Below are 27,839 nucleotides of genomic sequence, written 5' to 3'. Positions count from 1 at the left end.
ACATGTTTCCCATATTTCATGAGACATACACTAAAAATTATTCCTTATTTATTCAAAATTCAAATTTAATTGCTAAATCGGCCAGCCTTCAATCAAACAGGGAAACCTTTGGATTGGGTGCTTAAGGCCCTCCCGATATGGCCCCAGACCACCTTTCTTGCCTCCCTTCCTACTTAGCAGCTTGTTGGTATTCAGTTCTCAGACCAGGGGTTGAACTCGAACAGTGAGAGCAGTGAGAGTGCAGAGCCCTAACCACTAGACAACCAGGGAATTCCCCTCCTTTCCCACTTCTGTTCCCCATCCTTAACTCTGTTCCAACCAGATGAAACTCCAGGCTGTGTCTCACACTCTCTCTCCCCTCTACCATCCTGACCTTTGCAAACTGTTGTCCCTCTGGCTGAAATTATTACTGGTTACATTATCTCCACATTTAATATCCTACCCATTCCTCAAAGCCCATCGTGAATGTGTTTTCCTTCCTGAAGCTCTACTCTGCTTCCTCTATGGATCTTCGCCATAGTAATTATTACATTTTATTATTATTTTTGCGTGTCTCCCCTCTCCTAATTACCTTCCACTGTATAAAACAGATAAAACAGAGTTATCAGTAAATATTTGATAAAAAGAATGAATTAGCCTATCAGCCCTCTGAAGGCCTAAATAGGGTCTATATTGTAAAGCCTAAATAAGGTCTGTGCTATATTGTATGTCTAAATGAGATCTGTGCTTCTTATGCACAATTTACCATATTCTTCCTTGTCATGTAATATTGTATCAGTATTTGTCTTGTCATCTCTACTAGAGATTTCACTCTAAAGGCAGACACTGCATTTCCCACTGTGATGCAGACACCACTGTTTAATGAATATATTTTGTGTTGCACAGATTGCAGGGGTAGGAATGTCTCTGTGTATCCAGACCAAGCTAGACTCCATTCTCTTGCTTTTGCCCTGGTTCAAGGGCATAAGTGACTCTCAGTAAATCTCAAAGTCACCTGACCTGATCCTAGAACTGAACAACAAAAGATGAGCTTCTTTGAGCCACCTGAGGGTCTCCGTTAAATGGGAGCTCCAGAAACCTTCTCAGAATTTCCCATGGGGCCCCTAAAACTTGCATGTGCTGCTAAGAGAGGTAAAGAGACAAAGGGACCGGTACAAAACTTGGAAACATCAAGGGAGTGGGAGAGGGTGGTGAGGCCATAGAGAAATGGGAAGCATGGGTTTGGGATACAACAGAGAGCACTGTTCCAAGAGTCCAATGACCTGGATTCTCTCCCTGGCTCTGTCTCTGCCTTGGGTGAAAAAGGAAAGAAAAGGTATACATGAGTGCCAGTGTGTTCTTACATAGGTTTTATATAAATTTTCTAACAGCCCTTTAGGAAGCTGAGGCTCAGAGAGGGAGATGACTGGCCTATGGACACACAGCTCAGTGTAGTGAGGAAAAGAACACAAATTAACCTCTCACAGCCTTAGGTTCCTCTTCACTAAAATTAGAGACATGATATCATCTTTAAGGGTCGGTTCAGTTCATTTCAGTTCAGTCGCTCATTCATGTCCAATTCTTTGCGACCCCATGGATGGCAGCATGCCAGGCTTCCCTGTCCATCACCAGCTCCGAGAGCCTACTCAAACTCATGTCCATCAAGTTGGTGACGCCATCCAACCATCTCATCCTCTGTCATCCCCTTCACCTCCTGTCTTCAATCTTCCCCAGCAGCAGGGTCTTTTCCAATGAGTCAGTTCTTCGCATCAGATGGCCGAAATATTGGAGTTTCAGCTTCAGCGTCAGTCCTTCCAATGAATACTCTGGACTGATTTCCTTTAGGATGGAGTGGTTTGATCTCCTTGCAGTCCAAGGGGCTCTCAAGAGTCTTCTCCATCATAATTCAAAAGCATCAATTCTTCAGTGCTCAGCTTTCTTTAGAGTCCAACTCTCACATCCATACATGACTACTGGAAAAACCATAGCTTTGACTAGACAGACATTTGTCGACAAAGTAATGTCTCTGCTTTTCAATATGCTGTCTCAGTTCAGTTCAGTTCAGTTCAGTCACTCAGTCATGTCTGACTCTTTGCAACCCCATGGGCCGCAGCATGCCGGGCCTCCCTGTCCATCACCAACTCCCAAAGTGTAATCAAACTCATGTCCATTGAGTCAGTGATGCCATCCAGCCATCTCATCCTCTGTTGTCCCCTTCTTCTCCTGCCTTCAATCTTTCCTAGCATCAGGGGCTTTTCAAATGAGTCAGTTCTTCACACCAGGTGGCCAAAGTATTGGACTTTCAGCTTCAACATCAGTCCTTCTGATGAATATTCAGGACTGATTTCCTTTAGGATGGACTGGTTGGATCTCCTTGCAGTCCAAGTGACTCTCAGGAATCTTTTCCAACACCACAGTTCAAAAGCATCAATTCTTCAGCACTCAGCTTTCTTTGTAGTTCAACTCTCACATCCATACATGACTACTGGAACAACCATAGCCTTGACTAGATGGACATTTGCTGACAAAGTAATATCTCTGCTTTTTAATATGCTGTCTAGGTTGGTCATAACTTTTCTTCCAAGGAGTAAGTGTCTTTTAATTTCATGGCTGCGGTCACCATCTGCAGTGATTTTGGAGCCCAAGAAAAGAAAGTCTGTCACTGTTTCCATTGTTTCCCCGTCTATTTGCCATGAAGAGATGGAACTGGATGCCATGATCTTAGTTTTCCGAATATTGAGTTTTAAGCCAACTTTTTCACTCTTCTCTTTCAATTTCATCAAGAGGCTCTTTAGTTCTTCTTTGCTTTCTGTTATGAGGGTGGTGTCATCTGTGTAACTGAGGTTATTGATATTTCTCCTGGAAATCTTAATTCCAGCTTATGCTTCATCCAGCCTGGCATTTTGCATGATATACTCTGCATATAAGTTAAATAAGCCGGTGACAATATACAGCCTTGACATACTCCTTTCCTGATTTGGAATCAGTCTGTTGTTTCATGTCCAGTTCTAACTATTGGTTCTTGATCTGCATACAGATTTTTCAGGAGGCAGATCAGGTGGTCTGGTAAGAATTTTCCACCATTTGTTGTGATCCACACAGTCAAAGGCTTTGGCATAGTCAATAAAGCAGAAGTAGATGTTTTTCTGGAACTCTCTTGCTTTTTCAGTGATCCAACGGATCTTTAAGGGTCTCTCCTCCTTAACTTCTGTTGTTACTGTTCAGTGGCTCAGTGTCTGATTCTTTGGGACCCCATGAACAGCAGCAGCACACCAGACTTCCCTGTCCTTCACCAACTGCCCGAGCTTTCCCAAATTCATGTCCATTGAATCAGTGATGCCATCCAACCATCTCCGTCATCCCCTTCTCCTCCTGCCTTCAATCTTTCCCAGCATCAGGGGAACTTCTACTAGCAGAATTTTGAGGACAAACCCCTTTAACCATGCGGTAGATGTGAAATGGAGGCTGGGTGAGAAGCCTTAGGGAAGCCCTGAGCTGGGCTAGAATTTGTCTTCAGGTTATCGGCATGAGCCTTCTGCCCGTCTGTGTCTGAGTCCAGAGAGTGATCCCTGGGGCACAGGTAGAGAGTATCCTGGACACGGAGCATGTGAATTACACGTGTGAATCCGGGAGAGGAAGAGCAAGTGACTTCCTGCAGCGCTTGAGGGGTAGGACGGGGTGCATTTCTTGCATTCCTGGCCCAGGAAGGACGCGATTTGGTAGTGAGCACTTGACCAGAGAGTGGCTGGGAGGGTAATAGCTAAGGGCTTGATTAGGGAACGAGGTTATTAAGGGGGCCAAGGGAGGGGGTGACACTCCCCCCCCAATTCCTCTTCCTGGCGCCCCTAGGCTTAGCCAACGTATTCTGGATAAATTTGGGCGAGGGGCTACATCTGCAGTTTCCAGCACCCCTGCTGACCCTCGGACCCCGCACGTTACGAGAGATCTTAGCTGTCGGCCTATTCCTATTCCAACCGGAGCAGGGCGGGTCACTTCCCGCAGGGGACGCTGCCGCTGGAAAACGCTCCACCCAGCACCTGGGGGCGACAGCCTGGGAAAGGTGCTTCTAGGGATCTGGGTTTCTAGGAGGGTGGGAATTGCAGGGGGCGGGGCGGGGTGGGGTGTGGGCGGGGCGGCCAGGCAGTGACTGAGCCCGGGGGGAGGGACAATATTAGCATAGCCTCCGCCCCTCTCGGCGCAGCCCAGCCCAGAAACCCGAGTGCAGGCCGGCAGCGCTCAGCCCGGGCTGCTGAATGGGCGCGCGGCTCCCGTCCCCTGCCCTCGCGCGTCGGGCCCCCGCTCTCGCTCCCAAACCCGCTCCGGCTCCCGCCCCGCCCGGGCCTCCGCCGCCCGCCGCCATCCGCCAACCCGGCTGTGAATGAAAGGCCGGCGCCACCGGGGGCTGGCTGCAGGCGACGCGGCCTCCCGGGAGGCGCTCGCCCCGCCAAGATGTACGGTAAGGAGGGCTCTCTGCCTCCGGGCTGGCAAACTTGCAGGACGCGGACCATTGTCCCCCTGCGGGGCCCCGGCGAGGCCAGAGGGTGCGGACTCGGTGCCCGGCTGGGCTCTCTCTGTGGCTTGGTGTGCGCGCGCCTGCGTTGGGAGGACAAAGATGCTCAGGACCAGAGATCCAGGGGTCCTTGTGGTCCTTCGGGCCGCTTGTTTGATGGCTCTGGGGCGAGTGGGCGGTGGTCCTTTGGGGTGCGGCGGGTCTCGGGGGATCCGAAGCAGCTGGGTTTTGGGGAAAGCGAGTCTCCCTTGGTGCCAAGGAGACAGGGGGTGTTGGTGGAGGTGGTCGTGTGACAGCATTTGCAGAATTAACAAAAGCAGGTTGTACTGGGGAGTTTTATGCGGGAAGCCGGTCCGGAATTGCGGGGAGACGCTCACTGGCTGCCTTGTGCCTGCTTCGAGGATGTGGGAGGCGGCGTCCGCGGTGCAGAGGGCTGGCCAGAGAGAGGGAGACAGGTCTCGCCGCCCCTGGATGGACCTGGCCTCTGCCCGCCCCTGCCGCCCGTGGGACCCAAGCTCCCAAACTTCCGGATATGCCCTCGGCCGTGCTGAAGGGGAGAGACGCTGCCGAGGGTGCCAGGCAGCTCTGGGTGGCCACCTCTGTCTGTCACCCGATATCTCTTGCCCCTTTCCACGGCCATCCCCTCAACTGATGTGCAACAGTTAGCTAGACCCTCATGATGCCCTGCTCTGCCTTAAAATTTTCCAGAAATTCCTCTGGGTTTGGCGGCAGTGTGGGTGAAGAAAAGAACACTCGGGGTCCAGATTGCAGCCTGGAGGAATGGAGCACGGGAGACCCAGACCAGTTTAGAAATCAACTGCATTATAGAGCCTCCAGCTGCTGTGTGTGTGTCAGAGACAGACAGAGACAGAGACGAGAGAGAGGATACCCATGGACCAAAGTCGTCAGAACTCAGGCTCTGGTAGCTATTTAGGGCCAGCAGAAGAGCGGGAGCTATGCTCAGCTCCCACCCCCGCAGCCAGGTAGGGGCTCAGGTGGCACCCGAGGGGTGAGTGTTGGAAGAAAAGCACATTCTGGATTTAATCCATCACCGAGTCTGCTTGGCTGCCTCACTCTGCAAACACTGAGTCACAAAGTTTGTTGGAGGCACAGGAAGCTGAGAATGGAGTGCAGAGATGCTCAGCAGTTGGTGGGCCTCTTTATTTAGAGATGCTCCACCTTATGATCAGCCTCCTCTCCTGCCCTCTTTGGTCACACATGTGCATTTCTGAACCATGGGGAACATCAGCAGGTCCCTTCAGCAAGTATCCTTTCTCTCCCAATGGGCTGAGGTCGGGGAGTAGAGTGGGAGGGGATTGACTTCAGAGCGTGTGCTGCTGGCCAGTGGGGACTCTGCAGAAATGGTAGCAAGGCAGTTATGTTTTATAAGCTAGAAGCTTGTGAGGTTCCCAGGAGAGAGCTATATTTTCTTACTCTCTGTCCCCCCCCCCCATTCTTTTCTGCAGAGTGAGCAGCCTAAGGCTGCAGATCTTGACAAAAGCATGTGACTGCAGGGGCAGCTGCAGTGGGGAGGGCGTTAGGACAAGGCCCATCAGAGTGGGTAGGAATTAGGAGTGCTAGTTCTGCTGGGTCACCTGGCAGCATTCAGTCCAGGACTGTTTGATGACTGATCCCAGGACACCTGAGCGATGGGGGTCCCAACCTACCCCTGTTGTGTGAAGCAAGTCAAGGAAGAGTTGGATGGTACAGAAAGGTGAGCCGGGAAGCTGGCGTATCTGGGTGCTATTTTTGGATACATCACAGATTTTCAGGTCTCTTTTATAATATGTTCTTATTCCTCCAGACACAAACATTGATGGTGCTCACCTCTGAATCATTCATAGAAGGATTATAATGAAGGAATCCTCTGGGCAGTTGCCTGCAGCAGAGTCTTGCCAGTGCTGGTTGGGAGATGACTACTGAGTTTTAGTGCAAAGCCTTGTCTCAGGAGTTGTGAGAGGTACCCAGTCTCCAAGGGGAGGGCTCGTTGGCCTGGATTTTAGTATTTTCTTGATGCTTATGAAAAGAAAAGGTCCATGTCATACTCTCAATCATTCTGTCCTCAGAGGCGGTCAAATGATGAAATAAGAAGTGAATAGGGAGATTGGGAAGGTGTAGAATAATAGACTTCTTATATTTGGTTCTTATTTTTCTAGTGATTTATCCAGGGTGACACAGTTATATAGAAAATGGCAAAATGAAAATGGGGATTTCCAAGCCCAGTGCCCCTCCCCTCCCCTAATGTCCTAGGTAAGTGCTCATTAAGGAAAATGCCACCAGGGATTTCATTAACTAATGGACAGTGAGGCCCTCGTGTGGAGCCAACAGTCACTTAAGAGCTTTAGGTAAAGGTGTCCCTTGACCATGCACCTGGTTACGGGATCCATTATCAACGTGCATAACCTCACTCCCATTGCCGCCTCTCAGCTGCATGGTGATGCTGGACAGATCTTCATCTCCCCTCTTGTCTCCTCCTCACTTCCCTCTGTCCTCAACATCTCAGTCTCTCTGGGTCCTCAGTTTCCCCCATCTTCTTCCTCCCATCTATGGGTGAATAAGGGTCCCTTGTCTTTGTTAGAGGACACAGTATCATCTGGGACAGAAAGAATCCTAGACCTGGCATCAGCCCATCTCAACCCAGTCAGATCATGGCTATTTCACCTTAGACAGGGGAGTTTGTCTCTTGGAATCACATCTCTGTATTAAATGACAAGATACCCATGTGTCCCCCGGTTCTGTGCGAGCCTCAGGGCTGGCCCCTGGATGTGACAGTGCAGTATAGGAGGTTCTGCACTCACAAGACAAATCACTCAAGAGCCTGTGCCCTTCAGGTCCTCCTGGGCCTTTGCCCTTCTCTCTTCCTCTCTGAGGCTCCTGAAGATGCGTGTTTGCAGCATCTCCCCCACCTCCCACTTTAACACACGAGTCACCTTGACCTAGCTAACCACTCAAGCCATTGAACCACTTCTGCTTCCCTTCACCAGACTTACCCATGCCGCTCTGAACCATCACTCATTCCTAAACCCCAGTCACTTTTTGGAAATGGCTCTCCAAAAGGTCACAGGTGACTCCCCACAATCTAGTTTATACCTATGAACATAGATTGACAAGGGACCTGGGAAAATAAAAAGTACTTTATACTTGGGTGGGAAGACTGTGGGCAAATACTCTGCAAAAAATGGATTCCCATTAGGTTTTTCTGTGTGTGGGTATATGTTAGAATTACATAATTAAAAGTTTCCCTAACCCTTTCCCTGGGGATGAAGCCACAGTGGTCTTACCTAGAAGCCCCCTACTGACCCCCGAGGTGAGGCCAAGCTCTCTAAGAAATGCTGCCCTCAGAATCAGGGCAGCTGGACATGGAGACAATTGGGATGGCTTTTCCCAGAACCCCTGTCTGGGTGGCCCCATCCCCCTAAAACTAAAGCTGCCCTAACGAACCCCTCCTCACCTCTAGGTGCTGCCCCATCCCCAGCACATGCCTTTCTTCATGCTTTGTGATCCAGAAAGCTGACCATGGGGAAAACAGCCATGGCACACAGCTTCCTGTAAATGTGCCTTATAGAGTGCTTGTGTGTGACTTGTGGATGGTGAGGAGACCTGCAAGGGGGGGCGGCTGACTCCACCTGTGACACAGCAGCTCGCCTTTGCAGACAGCTCCATGGATCCTGCTGCTCCTCATCACAGGAGACTCCCACAACATGCACATAGGCACACACGCTCCACCCTCGTCCCCTGAATCCTGAGGCGGCCCCATGGTGCAGCATATGGTTCAAGTCAGGGTTGTGAGACTACTGCCCCCTTTCCCTCCGACCCTTGTGTTCCCCTTAGGAGGGGATTCGGGATGAGTGGAGCCTATTTTCCCTCTTGTTGCTCACAGTTCAGTGATTTCAAATGGTTGCAGTTTTCTTCTTGCACGTAAATAAAAACAAAAAGTTCATATCACTTTATGGAAAACCTAGAAAAATGAGGAGGGGAAAAAAACCACCTGCAATCTTACCCACTAGAACCACCCTTTTATACTGTTCTATAAATTACCCCTGAGATTTTGTGCTCACCTGCCTTGCCCTTTCTTTTCTCTTTCTCTTGCCTGATCCTGGCATAGTAGCCTGGTTGTGATGGCGCCTCTGCCCCTCAGGTAACCTTGAACTTGACTTTCTGAGCCTGTCTCCTGCCTCTCCAAGATGACAATGCTTGTTTCATGGCAAGGATTAATCAGGGTCAGAGAGCTGCTCTCACACTCTCTCTCCTTCCCTTTCTTCAACTTTCTCTCGTCTCTCTGTTTCTTAGTTTTAAAACAGGTGCAAAAATAAAATAAATGAAAACTTATGTCTCAAAGCTCAATAACAGTGCTTGTGATGCTGTTCCTGGTATAAAGAAAAGAAAAATCTACTTGAAAAGCATCTTTTGGGAATTCCCTGGTAATCCAGTGGTTTGGACTCTGCACTTCACTGCGGGATGTGGGGGTGGGGGTGGGAACGGATTTGATCCCTGGTCAGAAAACTAAGATCCTGCAAGCCACGGCACACTGCCAAAAAAGAAAGAAAAGCATCTTTTCCACACCCCGCTCCGGTAGTCATCCAATATTTCTGGAAAACCTGGAAAGCACAATAAACTATAAGCAAGTATAACTGCTTTTACTGTTTTGATATCTTTTCTTTCATGCATTTGTTTATGTGGTTAGAATTATTCATTTCTTATAATCTGGTATTTTATTTTTTTCTACTTAATTTTATATATAAGCATTCCCCCAGCCCCAAGTTAACACAGAATCATTGGCTGCCATTTTTAATGCCCTGTAACAGTCCACTTAATGGACATATAATTTCCTTATTGTACATTTAAGTTATTCATAAAGATTCAGTATTATAACCCTGGGAGGAGTCCCTGGTGCCCAGGGCTTTCTCTGGACTTTGGAATATGTCCCTAACACTCCAGTGAGTTGGGGCTTCCCCCGTGGCTCAGCAGTAAAGAATCTGCCTGCAATGCAAAAACTGCAGGAGATGTGAGTTAGATCCCTGGGTTGAGAAGATCCCCTGGAGGAGGGCATGGCAACCCATTCCAGTATCCTTGCCTGGAGAATCCCATGGACAGAGGAGTCTGGCAGGCTATAGTCCGTGGGGTTGCAAAGAGTCAGACACGACTGAAGCGACTTAGCTTGCGTGCATGAATGCACACACCAATGTGTATAGACACTTAAAGCTTTTACATATTGTCAAATTGTTTTCAATTTGTATTGATTACACCCTCAGTTATGACAGTACCTAACTCCTTTCACTCTCAAAATCTTTAAAGATTGAGATTTTTTTCCTTATCTTTGTTAATTTGATAGCAAACAACATTTTAACTTGTATTCTTTATTACTAGTGAAGTTAAACACTTCCTATGTTTTCTAACCTTTTGCATTTTAGTGAATTATCATATGAATATGACTGGTTTATTGAGGATTTAACCTTTTGTCTGTCATTTGCTTTGTGCTTTGTATTTTGAAGGGAAAGAGACACGAACTGTCAATTATTTGTGGAGTATCAATTTTATATGATACTACACAGAGCATCAAAAAGATGCCAATTCCAGTGGGCAAACGAGTTGTAAAGACCTGCAAAAAATTAAACAATACAGAGACAGGGTCAGTAAAATTACATAGTTTTGCAAGGTGGAATGGAGTTACTCTTCAATAGTCAGCCAGCAATATTTTGATTTGGAAGAGACCCCTGGGAGGTGGAGCCATTAGGAGAGCTTCAGAGGACAGCAAGCATTTGTGTGCGGTTTTGAGGGCTGTGAGGATGGGTCCCCAGGGGTGGGGGTAGGCGTGCCAGGTAGACAGAGCCGTGTCATTGCACAGAGGCAGGGAAAGAAAAGACATATCCAGGGGCAGTTAGGGGAGCTACCTGGGATTGGGCAGAGTTTAGGTGACGAAGTGTGTGATGAGAAGGAGATTTTGTCAGGATAAGGAGTTTTCACGTATCCCTATGAGCAGAAGGAGCCAGGGAAGAGTTTGAAACTGTCAAATGGCTGCTTTTGCTCAACTGATGCTTTAAAGAAATGAAAACTAGGGGGCACTGTGCAGAATATATGTGGGCGGGGAGTGGGGGATGACGGGAAGATGAAGAAAAGAGGGAGAGAGATGTTACAGCTGCAGGAGTGAGAAAGTTTTGGACCAGTTACAACTGTGCATATGTAGTAGAAGATGTTTGCCCCTTAAAAAAAATAGTGATGGGAGTGGGTGGGTGGGAGTGGGCGCAGGTGGGGATAAGGTGAACTGAAACTTTAAAAATTCCCATGGCACATAAAATGTGGGTTCTATAAGAAGATATAAAAAATAGTTTGTTTATTTTGAAATAGGTGCTAAATTACTTCAAACAGTACATTTATTGTAACCTAGCTAGTACTATGGAGAAGGCAATGGCAACCCACTCCAGTACTCTTGCCTGGAAAATCCCATAGATGGAGGTGCCTGGTAGGCTGCAGTCCATGGGGTCGCTAAGAGTCGGACAGGACTGAGCGACTTCACTTTCACTTTCCACTTTCATACATTGGAGAAGGAAATGGCAACCCACTCCAGTGTTCTTGCCTGGAGAATCCCAAGGACGGGGGAGCCTGGTGGGCTGCCATCTATGAGGTCGCACAGAGTCGGACACGACTGAAGCGACTTAGCAGCAGCAGCAGCAGCTAGTACTAAAGAGGATTTGGAGCATATATTTTACACATGCACACACACACACACCTGTGCTACAATAAATAAAGAGATCAACTCAAAGAAAACCTAAGAGTAAAACAGAGGGAAAAAAGCCAGAAATAAAGTCATATCAGGGAAAAAGTACCTACCACCTAGCCCTGTTGCAAATTTAGTTTTGAGCTTCCTGTAGCTCACAAGAGAAAAGTCATTTGCAAAACTCATGGCATCTATAAAACTTTTAAAAATGCAATTGTCTAGGACAAATACAGCTTTTTGAGGTGCTAAGATAAATTCCTCCCCGAGTTCCTCCTTAAGGAGGAGATATTTCAAAAGTATTGACCTAAATTCTATTTTTCCTTTGAAAATATAGTTCCCCTCATTGGCTGTATCCCAGTTTGTAGAGTATGAAAGAAAAGAAAGAAAGAGAAAGTCGCTCAGTCGTGTCCGACTCTTTGCAACTCCATAGACTCTATAGTCCATGGAATTCTCCAGGCCACAATACTGGAGTAGGTAGCCTTTTCCTTCTCCAAGGGCTCTTCCCAATCCAAGGATTGAACCCAGGTGTCCCACATTGCAGGCAGATTCTTTACCTGCTGAGCCACAAGGGAAGCCCCTGGTAGAGTATGAAGACTGGTCCAAATTGGAGTTTGTGGGTTCTGACTCCTACCTCAGAAATTGCCGCAGACTCTGCTCGTGGCTTCCTTCCTAGTTCAGATAAGCCAGGACTTGCCAAGGCTCTTGCCCACCTTTGAAGCTGTGGATGTTATTTTCTCCCTCCATGGATGAATGTCACTCCGCATGTCTTTTGAGAATTTGCTCCCTGGAGAAGCTATTCTTGCCTCTACAATCCATGGAAGCTGTCTATCCCTCTCATTCTCTTGCCTTACAGTAAGTCCCCTACCTATGAACCTTCAAGTTGCAAACTTTCAAAGATGCAAACGTGTATCTGGTTCCAGCAAGGAACCTGAACCCGTGTCATCATGTCATGAGTTAAATTGCCACTTTCCCTCCACCTCCTTTTGCTGACGATCCTTCAGCTCAACCATTTCCCACCTCCTCCATTCAGTAACTCTTCTTGCCTGTTCACTCGAAGCCAGCTCCTGGATGCCAGCTGTTGTACTATACTACTGTACTTTTCAAGGTTCTGTACTCTAAGATTTAAAATGTTTATTTTTTATGTTTGTGTTTTATGTATTATTTATGTGAGAATTATTAGAAACCTATTACAATACAGTACTACATAGCCAGTTGTGTTAGTTAGGTGCCTAGGCTAACTTTGTTGGACTTATGAACTTGCTCTTTGAACCAAACTCACTTGTATGTAGGGGACTTACTATATTTTAATTCACTGCACAGCCATTGACCACAGTCTAATATTCCTCTTGTCTGTGTTTCCCACAGTTCACTTCTCTTGTTCCCTACTACATCTTTAGGGCACAGATCACTGCCTGGTAAAGAGCAGATGCTCAAAAACCTGCTCTTTCATCCTTGTTGAATGAATGAACCCTGAGCTAGAGGTCTTTTCTAAAATTTATCTCTTTATAACTTCGTTTCCATTCATTGGGCACCACTATGTGCCAAGCAGTAGTCTAAGCACTTTCTAAGTATTTACTGATTTTTTTTGTTGTTCAGTGGATAAGTCATTTCTGACTCTTTGTGACCCCATGGATTGCAGCACGCCAGGCTCCTCTGTCCTCCACTATCTCCCAGAGTTTGCTCAAATACGTGTCCATTGAGTTGGTGATGTTATCTAACCACCTCATCCTCTACTGCACCCTTCTCCTTTTCCTTCAGTCTTTCCCAGAATCAGGGTCTTTTCCAATGAGTCAGCTCTTCTCACCAGGTGGCCAAAGTATTGGAGCTTCAGCCTCAGCATAAGTCCTTCCAGGGTTGATTTCCAGATATTCAGGGTTGACTTCCTTTAGGATTGACTGGTTTGATCTCCTTGCAGTCTGAAAGACTTCCAGCAGTCTTCTCTAGCATCAGAATTTGAAAGCACTTTTTGATTTTCAGTTCAGTTCAGTCGCTCAGTCGTGTCTGACTCTTTGTGACCCCATGAATTGCAGCACGCCAGGCCTCCCTGTCCATCACCTACTCCCGGAGTTCACTCAAACTCATGTCCATCGAGGCGCTGATGCCATCCAGCCATCTCATCCTCGGTCGTCCCCTTCTCCTCCTACCCCCAGTCCCTCTGAGCATCAGAGTAATCCTCCCCAAATTCTGGGGATTGGGAATTATTATCCTCATTTTAGAAATGAGAAAATTGAGATGCTGAGAGTTTTAGTTACCCACCTGTGGCTGCACACTTATGTGTTTGCACTGGGATTTGAACCTCCGCATTCCAACTCCAGACTGTGGGCTCACCCCACCCCTACTCCTACACTGCTGTCCCTAGAATATTCCAAATGTTTCAGAGAATATGGGTCTTCCCTTTGCAGATTCCTGCACCACAGAGAGTGGCACATGTTAATCTGGGGAGAGAGGAGAGTGCACACAACAGACATGAACTCCTGGGGGGACATGCCTTCTGGTTGGTTACAGGCCAGTCAGCAGAGAAGCTGGGAGCTGTCACTTCTGGTTGGAGCCTCTGCTTCTTGGCAGCCTGCCCACCTGCTTTATGACTGTTTACTTTGTTGGAGAGAGAAAGGGCCCCAGGAAGAGTCTTGGGACCTAGATGAGGAAAGGGCAAGGAAGAGAGGAGTCAGGAGAGTAATTTGGTGAGAGTGGAAGACAGAAGGCAAATGCCAGGGATGTCATGAAAAACGGGAGCATGGACTGCCTCTCGAAAGAGAGAGAGAAGGGGGTATATGTATACCTATGGCTTATTCACGTTGAGGTTGGACAGCAAACAACAAAATTCTGTAAAGCAATTATCCTTCAATTAAAAAATAAAATAAAATTAATGATCCGAAAAAAAAAAGAGAGAGAGAGATGGGCAGACAGGGTGGGGCTGTCAGCCAGCACTGAGTCACACATATGCCTGCTTTGCAGTGTTCTTAACAACATGGTCCATGGTCAGGGCTTGGAGAACCGAGAAAGACTCTAGAGATTGAGACGTTCGTTCATGGGAGGAGCTTCTGCTTTTCTGATAGTTTGTCCATGAATTTAGAACTCCTTCCCTACATCTTCAGGCCCATCCAGTCTAGAAGCAGTGATTTCTGCCTCTGAGAGGCAGGGTTGGGACTTGGCTGTGTGTGTGAGAGAGGGATGGTGGTCCAAGTCCCCATTGGCGACCTGCAAGCCATAGGTGCCTAGTTCTTCTCTCTGAGCATATTTCCTCCCCAATAACAATGGGGATAATTAATTTGCTTTGTATGGGCATGCTGCATGCTAAGTCACTTCAGTCATGTACGTGTCCAACCCTTTGCGGCCCCATTGACTGTAGCCCACCAGGTGCCTTTGTCCATGGGATTCTCCAGGCAAGAATTCTGGAGTGGGTTGCCATGCCCTCCTCCAGGGGATCTTCCTGACCCAGGAATGGAACCCTCATCTCTTACATCTCCTGCATTGACAGGCAGGTTCTTTACCGGTAGCAACACCTGAGAGAGGGGTCAAATGAGAAAATGTCCCTGTACAGGTACTTACTTTACAAAACATGGTACCTATGAAGGGGAATATTATCACCATCTGAGCAATTCTTGTGGATTCTTCTGGGGCATGGCCATGCCCTCTCTAGAAACAGTGACAATCCCTGCTTACGAGGATACATATGTCATACTTCGGCTGTATTTGTTAAAATCCTTAGACAGAAGTTTTGGGTAATAAAAATGCAAACCCAAGAGCTGCTGCAGAATTGGCAAGCTGAGCCCCTGACTCTGGGAAGTCAGCCTGCCAGAGGGGAGCCCTGAGAGGGGATATAACACCTATTCTGTTGAGCACTTATTTGTCTCCTGGAGGACCATCTGCAGATTGGTGGGCCAAGACTGTGTCCCTCTCATCTCTGTACCAGAAAGATGAGAAAATCTCTTAGACCACAAAGAGGACAGGAATGACATCTTCATCTAAGTCCTCAGAACATGCTAAATCCTTATGCGTTACTAAACTGTAGCGATGTTTAGTCATTTTGTGCAGTATAAGCACTCAGAACAACCGTCATGGTGATGGACTTCATTAAGTCAGTGGCTGAGCTGGGGACCTAGAGATTCGGAAGACCAATCATCTGGCCAAGGTCACGCAGCTGGGTGAAGTTCATTCTCTCCACTGTCTCCTAAGCAAGTGTTCACAGAACTGCATGTGAAATTAAAACACTGCTTTTGTACCTGATGGCGTTGACAAGTGTCTTATGCCAAACAGTACAGTTCCCCACAAGAGAATTCTAAACAGAATATTTCAGTAGCCTGTACGTAGTTTAGCTGTGGCTTTACATCTAGGAATATGGGCGCCTGGTGAGGACTTGGAAGCTCAGTGCCCTAATGCACATCCTGAAGTCTGCCTATAAATCTGAGAATTAGGATTTCTGGGCTCAAATGCCAACTTTTTTCTTACCCTACAGAATTACTCAGGTAAATTCAAGCACCTGGGAACCAGGAGATTGGTAGCTTGGTAGGGCTCCAAGCTTCATCATAACTATTCAGAAAGACTTCTCTCCATGTCCCAACTTTGTTTTTAGGTGAATGGTATGTGAAATAGCATTTATAAATCAGAACCTCTAAGGTACAAGCACATCTATAAAGATCTTCAGTGAAGATCTGTAGAAAGGCCCTGCTTGTAATAAAGCGATGCATTCCTAGCATCACTCCTAGCCTCTCACTACTTGTGCGGGAGGTGCTCCTGGAGCTGAATCATACAGGATGGATGCTGAAAAAATTCAGAGCTCTGCAGCCTCTGCCAAGCCCTCTTTGTGTCCCCAACTGTATCTTATACTTTGCTGTTATTTTTATCATGTATTTGTCACACTAAATGTCATTTATTTCTTTACACAGTAGATCTGTGAACCTCTTGAGGACACAACCTCTATCTTAATCTTTGTTTTTCCTGGCACCTAGGGGAAATCTCTGGTATGTAGTAAGAGCTCAGATATTTGCATTGAACTATAAAATAGTTATATGTGTCATTCATCCAACTATACATACACATGTGGCAATCCAGGTTTCCAAGAAACCAGGGCTGAGGAATCTCTCCAAGGTCAGAGACAATAATATGTTATCATCTTACTATGCCTTCCTGCATAGATCATAATTTTGTATAGAATAAAATATTCTTTATAGAATAAAGAATATGCCAGAATATAACCACTTGGCTTTTCCTCCAGATTTTAATGGCGTTAGTCATGAGAAATAGCCACTTGGCCTACTGATGAGATGGTTAAGGCAGTTAGAGAGTCATTCCTACACATTTCTTTCTTGGTTTGTGGATCTCAGAATAAATGGTACAATCATTTTCTTCAAAAAGCAAAGTTACTTAGTGGCATAATTATGGGCAAATCTTTATTTTGATTTCCATTCATATCATCTGTGCATTATTCCTTCACAAAACAAGAAAGATGAAAAGGCCTTTTGAAGCAAAAGCAATGAAATGTCTGTTTCTCATTGCTTGGAAGCATTGGCCAGAATGTTCCCAGATAAAGCACTCTGCTCCCTTGTGCTCCTTCCGTCTCAAGGCTGGAATGCAAGGGCACCTGCAATAATTGGTGTGCTGACCTTGGCTGGGGGCTTATACAGCAGGGTAGGAAGGGGAAAAAATACCAGCATCATCCTATTGTTTTCCTCAACCCCCGAGAGAGGCCTGGCCCTCCTAGCAGGCCTGGACCCAGGGGCTGCTAAATAAACATGTCCAGTTGTCTGTCTGTCTTGAGAAATTTCACCCCCAAAGCTATTTTATTCCCCAGCACTGCTGAGAATGTCCTATTCTCCCCCAGACAACACTGTCAGAGGAGAACAGGGCTGAGCGTTCCGGGGAGGAGTGGGTGGTGCTGGACCTGGAACAAGGCCTCCCTTCTGCTCTCTCGAGGGCATTCATTGCCGCGCTGGCAGGGAGGGTTGGCCGGCAGGGTGACTCAGGCAATGTTGCTGTGTGAATCTGGGCAAGATTCTCAACCTCCCTCATATTCTCTCATCTGTAAGTTGGGAGAGCTGGACTGGATGGTCTTTAAGGGTTTCCCAGTTCTTATGTCTGCACTGGGGTTGGGGCAACTGGTCTGTCCTGTGAGTGAGACAGCAGGGACCAGGAGTGAGGGGTACACCCATAGCAGAAGATCTAAGTGGTAACTGTATAGGCGCTGTGGTCTTGGGTTCTTTAGGTAACCTGGCCATCCACCCATTCCCTCATTGATAAGACCAGGATAATGATCCCTTTGTTAATTCAAACAGTGCCTGTCGTGGGGTCCCGTTGAATGAATTGATACTTGCTGACAAGTATGCTGGGGTAGGCGTGGAGAAGAGGCATGTGTCTTCCAAGTGCTGGGCACTCTGATTCTTGCTCTGTGTGCATTCATATTTCACAAAAGCCTTATGTGGTAGATATTCTTTTCCCCTCTCCCATCTTCATATAGGGCTTCCCTGGTGGCTCAGATGGTAAAGACTTTGCCTGCAATGCAGGAGACCAGGTTCAGTCTCTGGGTTGGGAAGATCCCTTAGAGAAGGAAATGGCAATCCACTCCAGTATTCTTGCCTGGAAAATCCCATGGACAGAGGAGCCTGGCAGGCTACAGTCCATGGGGTCACAAGGAGTTGGACATGATTGAGTGACTAACAGACACAATCTTCAAAGAAGGATAATGAAGTTCAGAGAAATTAAATGCCTTGTCCAGGGTCATCCAGCTCATTAAGCGGCATAACTAAGAAAAAACCCAGGTCTAGATTTTTTTCCAACACTTTTTTCTTCTAGTCCAAATGTATTCTTATTTAAAACACCATTATTAATTGGACTACATAAAAATTTAAAACTTTGATGTACCAAAGGACACCATCAACAGAGTGACAAGGAAGCCCATGGAATGGCAACCCAGAAAATATTTGCAAATCCTGTATCTGATAAGGGAATTCTATCCAGAATATATAAAGACTGCCTACAACTCAGCAAAAGAAAAACAACTTGGTTAAAAATGGGAATAGGACTTGAATAGACAAGTCGGACAGGACTGAGTGACTTCACTTTCACTTTCACTTTCATACATTGGAGAAGGAAATGGCAGCCCACTCCAATATTCTTGCCTGGAGAATCCCAGGGACAGAGGAGCCTGGTGGGCTGCCATCATGTGGTTGCACAGAGTCAGACACGACTGAAGCGACTTAGCAGCAGCAGCAGCAGACATTTCTTCAAAGACAATATATAAATGGCCAACAAATACATGAAAAGATGCTCCATATCACTAATTATTAGGGAAATGCAAATCAAAACCACAGTGAGATGCCACTCCACACTGATTAAGATGGCTATTATATATTTTTTTAAAAAGCTGGAAATAACAAGTGTTGATGAATGTGTACAGAAATTGGAATCCTGTGCACTTCCAGTGGGAATGTAAGATGGAAATAATTTCCACAATGGAAAATGGTATGGCAGTTTTTGAAAAAAATTAAAAACAGAACTACCATATGATCCAGTAACTCCATCCCTAGATATGTACCCAAAAAAGCAAAAGCAGGGCCTCAAAAAGATACAGTACCCCCCATGCCCACAGCAGCATCATGAGAAACAGCCGAAAGTGGAAGCTAGCTAAATATATCTAGACAGATGAATGGATAAACAAAATGTGGTATACACATTCAGTGGAATATTATTTAGCCTTGAAAAGGAAGGGAATCCTGACACGTGCAATGAAAGGGATAAACCCCAAGGGCGTTGTGCTAAGTGAAGTAAACCAGTCACAAAATGACACACTGTGTGTGATTTCATTCATGTGAGATACCTAGAGCAGTCAGCTTCATGGACAGGAGGTAGAACAGAGGTCACCAGGGGTGGAGGGTATGGGGTGTGGAGAGTTGTTTAATGGGTACAGTGTTTTGCAAGATGAAAAGAGTTCTGGAGCATAATTCATGCTGGGAAGATGACCTAGCATTGGTTACCTTGTTGCTTGGGATGTATATAAAAGAAGACTCAGCAATTAACACCATCATATTCTTGGGATCCTTAGGAAACTCCTCCAACTTAAAATTAAGAATGTTATTAAAGTACCATCTTTCAAAGGAAATCTATATAATATCAAGGGCATGTCTATGGCTGCATTCTTATGAAAGTAGCTAGAGAAATGAGTGTTCAGTTTGGAGATTTTGTTGGAGATGATCTGTGTGTGTGCTATGTCGCTTCAGCCGTGTCTGAGTCAGTGTGACCCTATGGACTGTAGCCCACTATGCTCCTCTATCCATGGGATTCTCCAGGCAAGAATACTGGAGTGGGCTGCCATTTCCTCCTCTAGGGGATCTTCCCAACCTAGGGATCAAACCTGCATCTCCTCTGTCTCCTGCATTGGCAGGGGGGTTCTTTACCAACAGTGCCACCTGGGAAGCCCATAGATGGTCTGATTTAATGGCAAATGCATTATTCACATTGTAGAGATATAGCTCAAGGTATATCTCAAGGAGCTAGCCACTGTCCTTCTGAGAAGTAAAATTGAGGTACCAGGAGAGGTCATATGACTGCCAGTGGGAAAAAGAGTGTCAGACATATCCCACCGAAGAAAACAAGCAGTGAATTCAGATATTGGCCCCAAGTGAACCACAAGAGTTGGTGCTTGAAATTGCAGATTGATTTTTGGTGGAGCTGTCTCTTACACAGGCAACTCCAAATGACCTGCTCTGAGATCAGCAGCAACAAGCTTTATTTATTTACAAAAAAAGCTAATGCCACGCTAGAGAACCTGTCATCAATGCATGTGTACTAGCCCTGAAAGAAACCCACTAGAATACTAATAGTGGTTATTTCTGGGTGATAGGATCCCAGGTGATTTTTAAACTCTTTTAAAACCTTTTGGTATATATCTAGGGGTGGAATTACTGGATCATATGGTAGCTCTGTTTTTAATTTTTGAAAGTTTTTAGAAGAGTTTATAAGAGTTTTTAAAAGAGTCACAGATATAGAAAGCAAACTTAGGCTAGCAGGGGATAAATGGGGGGAGGAATAAATTGAGAGATTGGGATGGACATATGCAAACTATTTAAAATAGATACCTAATAAGGACCTACTGTAGAGCACAGGGAACTCTGTTCAATACTTTGTAATGGTCCATATGGGAAAAGAATCTAAAAAAAGAGTGGATATGTGTGTGTGTGTATGTGTGTGTGTAACTGATTCACTTTCCTGTATACCTGAAACTAATACAAAATTGTAAGTCAACTATGCTCCATTAAAATTTTTTTAATAAAATAAAACACACACATACAAACCCCCTTATTTTATATTTTTCACATGTTATATAATGAGAATGTCTTTTAATGGCAGATCATAGTTATGATCCAAAGTGTTTTTCATCATCAAAGGCCTGTGGCTCGTTATCAAACATCTTCTAATTATGTTTTAGATATAATTAAGCAAGTTCAGTTCAGTCAGTCAGTCATGTCTGACTCTTTGCAACCCCATGGACTGCAGCATGCCAGGCCTCCCTGTCCATCACCAACTCTCAGAGCTCACTCAAACTCATGTCCATCGAGTCGGTGATGCCATCCAACCATCTCATCCTCTGTTGTCCCCTTCACCTCCTGCCTGCAATCTTTCCCAGCATGAGGGTCTTTTCCAATGAGTCAGTTCTTCGCATCAGGTGGCCAAATTATTAGACTTTCAGCTTCAACATCAGTCTTTCTGATGAATATTCAGGACTGATTTCTTTCAGGATGGACTGGTTGGGTCTCCTTACTGTCCAAGTGACTCTCAAGAGTCTTCTCCAACACCACAGTTCAAAGCATCAATTCTTCGGCACTCAGCTTCCTTTATAGTCCAACTTGCACATCCATACATGACTACTGGATAAACCATAGCTATGACTAGACAGACCTTTGTCAGCAAGTAATGTCTCTGCTTTTTAATACACTGTCTAGTTTGATCATAGCTTTTCTTCCAAGGAGCAAGCATCCTTTTATTTCATGGCCACAGTCACCATCTGCTGTGATTTTGGAGCCCAAGAAAATAAAATTTGTCACTGTTTCCACTGTTTCCCCATCTATTTGCCATGAAGTGATGGGACCAGATGCCATGATATTAGTTTCTGAATGTTGAGTTTTAAACCAGCTTTTTCACTCTCCTCTTTCACTTTCATCAAGAGGCTCTTCAGTTCTTCGCTTTCTGCCGTAAGTGTCGTGTCATCTGCATATCTGAGATTATTGATATTTCTCCCCACAATCTTGATTCTAGCTTGTGCTTCATCCAATCCAGCATTTCACATGATGTACTCTTTATCTAAGTTAAATAAGCAAGGTGGGCAATATACAGCCTTGATGTACTTCTTTCCCAATTTGGAACCAGTCCATTGTTCCATGTCCAGTTCTAACTGTTTCTTCTTGACATGCATACAGATTTCTCAGGAGGCAGGTAAGGTGGTCTGGTATTCCCATCTCTTTCAGAATTTTCCACAGTTTGTTGTGATCTACATAGTTAAAGGATTTAGCGTAGTCAATGAAGCAGAAGTAGATGTTTTCTGGAGTTCTCTTGCCTTTCCTATGATCCTGTGGATGTTGGCAGTTGGATCTCTGATTAGGCAAGAATACATGCAAAAACAAATCAATGCTGATAGAAGTTAGAAATCAGATAGTGGTTGGGTGCAGGGGTTGGCTGGAAAAGAGAACTCTTTGAGGACATCCCAAAGTTTTCTCTCTTATTTGGGCGGTGGTTACACAAGCGTACAAACAGTTGTTGAGACTCTCAGCACTGATCTGGTAAGATCTGTGCATCTACTGCGTGTGAATTATGTTGCAATAAGACAGCAGGAAAGCCAGGGAAAGAAAAGAGGCATGCAAACAATCACGGGTCTGTTTCGCATCGCTGGCAGTTGGTGTGCCAGAAGACAGCCAGGGATCTGCGTCAGCCAGCACCGAGCTCTTACCCGAAGCCCAGCAGGGTCCCCAGCACCCCAGTGAAAGCGCTCATTGAGAGCTGCTGGTTGGGGCTCACACTGCTGAAAAACTTACATACTGAGCAGACAGTGGAAGAAGCTGACCCAGGAAGTCCAGCCTGGCGTTGGCAGCTGGGAGGCTGATGGAGCCGGCTGGGCAGTGGGCAGAGAGCCTGTAAAAAGAGCCATCTGGTGCAAGGCCTTTTGAGCATTGCCAATGGCATTGCTGAATCTCTCTGGACCTTAAAGACAGAACATAGGCCGGCTTGACCAGGCCTGCAGCCCTGTCTCAGCATCAGCACAGACACGGCCAATGGCTAAGCAGGGCTGGGTGTTTGTGCAGGACTGATTTTCCCATTTCTTCCTTGGAGCTTCTGTGACCTTCCAGGGATGTCATTCTCCTAAAAATGCATAGCCTTTTAATAGCCTTATTATTCACCTGTTTCTTAACATTGTGCTGGCTTGTGACGCCTCTGCACAAAGATCTACATCTCCCTAGCTAAAATTGGATTTTTTCTTTTTTCTAATGGCACATGAAAGTGGATAAATCTCAGTATCTCCTTTGCAGCCCTGGGGCGAAGTGTGAAAACACTATAGTCAGATAGGTCTGGATTTGAATCCCACTATCCCAGGTAACAGTTGTGTGATTTTGGATAAGTTTTTCAACTGTGCTAAGTCTTGTTTTGCTCATCTGTAAAATGGGGACATAGATCCCACCTCAGTGTTGTTGGGAGGATTGAATAAAATAATTCATTCAACCCTCTTAACTGTTCCAGATGCAAAGCGCGAGCTTATTGTTAGCCAATGTAGATGTTAATAGGAGAGGTCATAATACATATTTTACTATCAACAGATCTTTTTTAATGACAACATAGCAGTAACAGAGCCACCCCTCCAGAGGCTGAGGGTCTGATTTAGAGAATGTAATCGCCACCCCTCATTCAGAACTTTTTAAGAAGCTGTCCCTGGCCAGCTGGGTTTCGGCTTTCAGGACCCAGCCTGCTCAGCTGCTTTTGCACACAGTCTGCTTTTTTGCTTCTTGCAATGTGGGCAGGCACTGCTGGAGGGATACTCTTCTTCATGCAGGTATATACCCAGTAGGCCCATGTGCACTCGAACTGCGTCATTAAAAATGGGTCTTGGCTGTGCTTGGACTGCTGCTTACGTGGCAGTTTTAGTGTGGCTCAACCTAGCACTTGTTTTTTGTTTTTTTTTGCAGAATTCTGGTGCTTGCTCCTAACCCTGTTTTGCATTTCAGAAGTGTTGCTTCTGAAACTCCCCTCTGGCGCCAGAGTCACCCCATGGTCCTGCTTTATCTTTTAGCAGCTCCGGGCACAGTGCCTGTTTTGTGTTCCAGCACCACTGCTCATGCTGTGACAGACTCTCTGATTATATATTTGGACTTTTGAATGATTGATCTTGGAATCTTAGCCTTTAAGAGTCTGTGTCTTAAATCTGTTAGTTCATCTGTATATTTAAAGCACTCACTCTTGCTCTCAATCATTTTGGCTCCGTAACAATGAAGCTTCCTCCGGTTTCTATATTTGATACGGTGCATTCAGTTGGAAAGATAGAGGTGAGTAACCTTACTTTTTATAGGCTGCCTGGTGACCATAGTAGGAAACTGGACATATAAATATCATGGGAATGGGGAAAGCATAAATAGTAAATCCCGAGTCCTGGTGTATGGTTCTTAGCTCCAAACTTAAACCAAATCAGCAGTGAAATTTCTAACACTGTATTGTTTTCACGTAATGGATTCTACTCCCTGAGCTGCAGACTCTTTGAGGGCATGAGTTATCCTTCAGAAGGCTTCTTAACCCCATAGTTTCTATGTTCTTAGAAAAAAAAAAAAGTGAATGCTTCAATGTGCTGAGTTGTAGATATCCAGATGGATAAATTTCAGATGAACAAATTCTTATCATGAGCTCAGAACACCTTACAGACAGCTATGTACAAAAGCATTATTAACCCCCACCCCACCCCACCCGCCTTGATCTCATTTATTTGGATTCACTCAGTTTTAAAGGCCCACAAAGTACGTCCTTCCATATATGTAACCAATATACTGCTTATACTGATGAAGTTTATAAAGTAAGTACCAATTAAATTATAAAATGCCAACAATGCTCTGTTAGCAGTAATTCTATCATCAAAGCTATAAAAATAGCTCCAGGGTCCTAAGGCCACAGTGGAAGCAGAAGGTCTCAAAGCCACTTCAGAAGTTTACCCTCAGCCCTGGGGCCTGTGCTGCTGCTGATCTTGGAGGCAGCCTGGATTTCCTCAATTATTCACACCTGATAAGGGCTGAGCCTCCAAAGCCCTGTGTTCCCATGAACCACATAGAGGCAGACCAAGCACTGTCAGTGGTGGTATTTTTAAATCAATGTTTCATATAATATTTCCCGATGCTTCTAAACCAGCAGTGATGGAAGCTGAGATTACCTGTTCTCTTCCCTTAATAGTCATTTCGGGAATTCCCTGGTGGTCCAATGGCTTAGACTCCGGGCTCTCAATGCAACAGAGCCTGGATTCGATCCTCAGTCAGGAAACTAGATCCTGCATGCCTCAACTAAGACCCAGAACAGCCAAATAAATAAATATTAAAAAAAAAAAAAAAGTAATTCCCCACTTGGCTCATTTTATTTGAGATTCTGAGGTCAACTCTACTGAAAACCTGTCTGGAAGATCACCAGTTGAGGCCTGATTGCTGGGCCCTTTGCCTTTGCCTTCTCAGTTTCCACTGGTTTTTTTTTTTTTCCTTTCCTCTCTGGACTTTTTTCACTTTTCGAAACTCACTCTCTGCCCCAGACTGCAGTGGCCTGGTGCCCTCTGTGTTCCTCGCCTCCCTCTGTGATGGTGGATGCTGTGCCAAAGCCAAGAGGCCCGGCCATTTCTGTCTCTAACATGGCTCCTAGGAAGCCCCTCCACTCCCCCTTCAGCTGTCAGCTCTGTTTGGTGGCCCTCTTGTGCAAAGGAAGGGAGAGAGGCTGAGGTTAGCCTGCGTTCCACCCACCCCATCTCTGGTCCTGCTCCCAAATGTCATCCCTCGGCTCTGGGGCTGGTGAGACCCCCATCAGAAGCCTCTGCTTCCTCCTGATTCCCCTTTCCACTTATTTCTGTTTCACCACTGGGCGGAGACTGAATATGTGCCGCCCGCCTGCACTGCAGGCTCACCCTGTGTGACTCCCCCACGTGTGTCACACCTCCAGCTGCACACACCTGTTCAGAGTCTTGTCTTACTCTTCTGCCAGGGCCGTCACAGTCTTCGTGACTTCCTGGCCATGCCCCAATCATCTAGACACTGGAAGTAGATTCCTTATGCATTGTAAAGCACAATAAAAGGTGACCTGGTTGTTATTTAGTGTAATGACAGTCCTCCCCCTCGGCCTGGCATCTGGGGGCATCTTACCACTTGGCCTTTCCCTGATACCCCAGCTTCCCTGCATCCGGGGGCATCTCACCACCTGACCCTTGCCTGACACCCCAGCCTCTGTCACACAGCCCTGGACAGACTGGTCTACTGACTTCTCTCAAAGGCTCTCTTGGACTTGGACTTGGCTCCTCCGAGCTTTTGCAGATGCTGTTCCCCCTGTCTGGAAGGCCCTCCCTTCTCTTTGTCACCATCTTATCTGTTCCTCATTTCTGTTGGGAAGCACCTAAGCTGAAATGACACTTCCACCCTCTGATGTCCCAGCACACTGGCTCTCTGACTCAAGTGATTCTTGTCCTCTTGTTATGGCTGCTTGAGAGCATGCCCAAGGGGATGAGGACTTGGGCATCCTGGTTTTGGTTTTTTTTCCCCATCTGTGTCCAATGGACTCGATTCATTTGTGTTGTTTGCCTGGTGTGTGCATGAATAAATAAGATGATGCCAGGTCTTTAATCAGCTCCAGTGAGAACCAAGCTGAGCAAGTTTGGATTCCATATCTTTGAACAGAAAATGATTCCCATCAGATTTTGTGAGGAGTTTCATCCCAAAGAAAAAAATGGGATAAATATTAAAAATTATATTTATTTTAAATTAAGTGAGGAGTAATATAAAATATTTTTTGTTGGGGAAGCAAATTCAAATAAAAACTAAAGCTTGAAATCAGAACTTTTCAAGGACCTTTGTGAGATGATGCAAATGTTCTTTATCTACACTGTCCAATAAGGTAGCCACTAGCCAGCTGTGGCTATTGGACACATACAATGTGGCTAGTGTGTCTGAGGAACTGAATTTTAAATTTTGTTTGATTTAAATAACCACGAGTGACTGGTGTCTCCCTCATCTCCTCATTCCACGCTGGAGGTAACACTGATGACCCTGTTGTGTGTGACCTTACAGGTCTTTCTTTGTGCATTCACAGCGTATTTCACGCACATATTTACACATGCACCAGTGAGGGTTTGGCCAGTGAGGGTTTCGCACACATGACATCAGGGAGAGCTATAATAGTGGCGCTCTCAGCTCTGCTTTATTCATCTCAACTGCTGCACAGTGTCCGTTGCATGAATGCTCCCTGGTCTATTTAGTCATTTCCCTATTGAGGTACATTTAGGTTATTCCAAACAAAGCCACCAATTCATTCATATCTGCTTCCTTGTACATATGAGCAGGTGCCAGTACTAAGAATGGAATTTCTGAGCCAAGGAGAGGAAAAGTGCTGATATTCCATCTGTGAACCTCCCAGCACTGGTTCTCCTGGGCTGCCGTACAGGGTCAGGGCTGATGTGACCTACCAGCCCCCGTAACTGAGACAGTGTTGGGGAGACTTTGTTATTATTATTACTTTTTTGTAGGAGGCTGGCAGCTGTGTTCTACTCTGATCTTTGTTTTTACTCCCCATGCTGAGAAGCTGAAACCTAGATTTTATCAAACAGGCTGTGATGAGCTCTGAAAATACTGAGACGTTAATAACAGTTTGAGGATGACAGGCACAGACAGCATCCATCTACAAGCTGAGTTCAGTGCAGACTTGGACAATTTGGAATGTTTAGTGCCTCGTATTCAGTTAGATTTCCTGAACCGTGTTTGCTAGACCATCCCGGGACACAAATATACTGATAAGATAACTCGGTTTAAAGATCTGTGTATTTGCTAGGATTTGATACTGGGTGTTGAGCAATGAGTAAAACAAAGACTCATTGTCTGACCTGTACCAGAGTCACTTTCTAATTGAGGGAAAGGAGGCCCAGGCCTAGGGATGGCTGGGAGTCAGTGACATTAAAGTGAGGCGAGAAGCCGTTGCGCATTGTGGAGGCCACAGTTTATCTCACGCCATACTTCCCCCCACCCCACCCCCCTTTTCAAAGTGTGCTGAAATAAAAGTTATTAAAGATTCCACAGCAAGTTTTTCCTCTCCCAGTAGTATTTCAAGCTGAAATAGCATCCTTTAAATTAGAAATGTCCCATCACAGCCAGGAGTGGGAGTGGTTCCCTGTGCAGCAAAGAGCTGGGAAAGGAGAGAGGAGTGAAGTGAGCCCAGAAAAGGGAGCAGAGGCTCAGAGAGAGCAACGCTGCTCACCAGGCTCTGTTGTTGTCAGTCGCTCAGTCGTGTCCGACTCTCCAGCAATACTGGAGTGGGTTGCCGTTTCCTTCTCGAAGCTTGCAGACAAGCAAAATTGAGGCAAGAGGGAATTGCAAATATCCAAACAGTGTTCATGGAAATGAAAATCAAGGAGAAAATTCCCTGTGGTTTGATACA

At 45.8% G+C, this 27,839-nt stretch overlaps 1 protein-coding gene across 1 annotated transcript in view; it reads left to right on the top strand.

The window, feature by feature from the left end:
* The first annotated feature begins 4,303 nt into the window (after positions 1 to 4,303).
* Positions 4,304 to 27,839, top strand: part of EFR3B (EFR3 homolog B) — a 96,124-nt gene continuing 72,588 nt past the window's right edge. The window contains exon 1 of the mRNA XM_040224494.1: positions 4,304 to 4,435. Coding sequence (XP_040080428.1) covers positions 4,429 to 4,435 — 7 coding nt within the window. The 5' untranslated portion in view covers positions 4,304 to 4,428. The remainder of the gene's footprint in view (positions 4,436 to 27,839) is intronic.

This window comes from Oryx dammah, unplaced genomic scaffold (assembly GCF_014754425.2).
Source record: "Oryx dammah isolate SB20612 unplaced genomic scaffold, SCBI_Odam_1.1 HiC_scaffold_25, whole genome shotgun sequence".
In the NCBI taxonomy this organism is placed as follows: Eukaryota; Metazoa; Chordata; class Mammalia; order Artiodactyla; family Bovidae; genus Oryx; species Oryx dammah.
The sequence above is the reverse complement of the archived record's forward strand: the minus strand, read 5'-3'. Positions and strand labels throughout refer to the sequence as shown.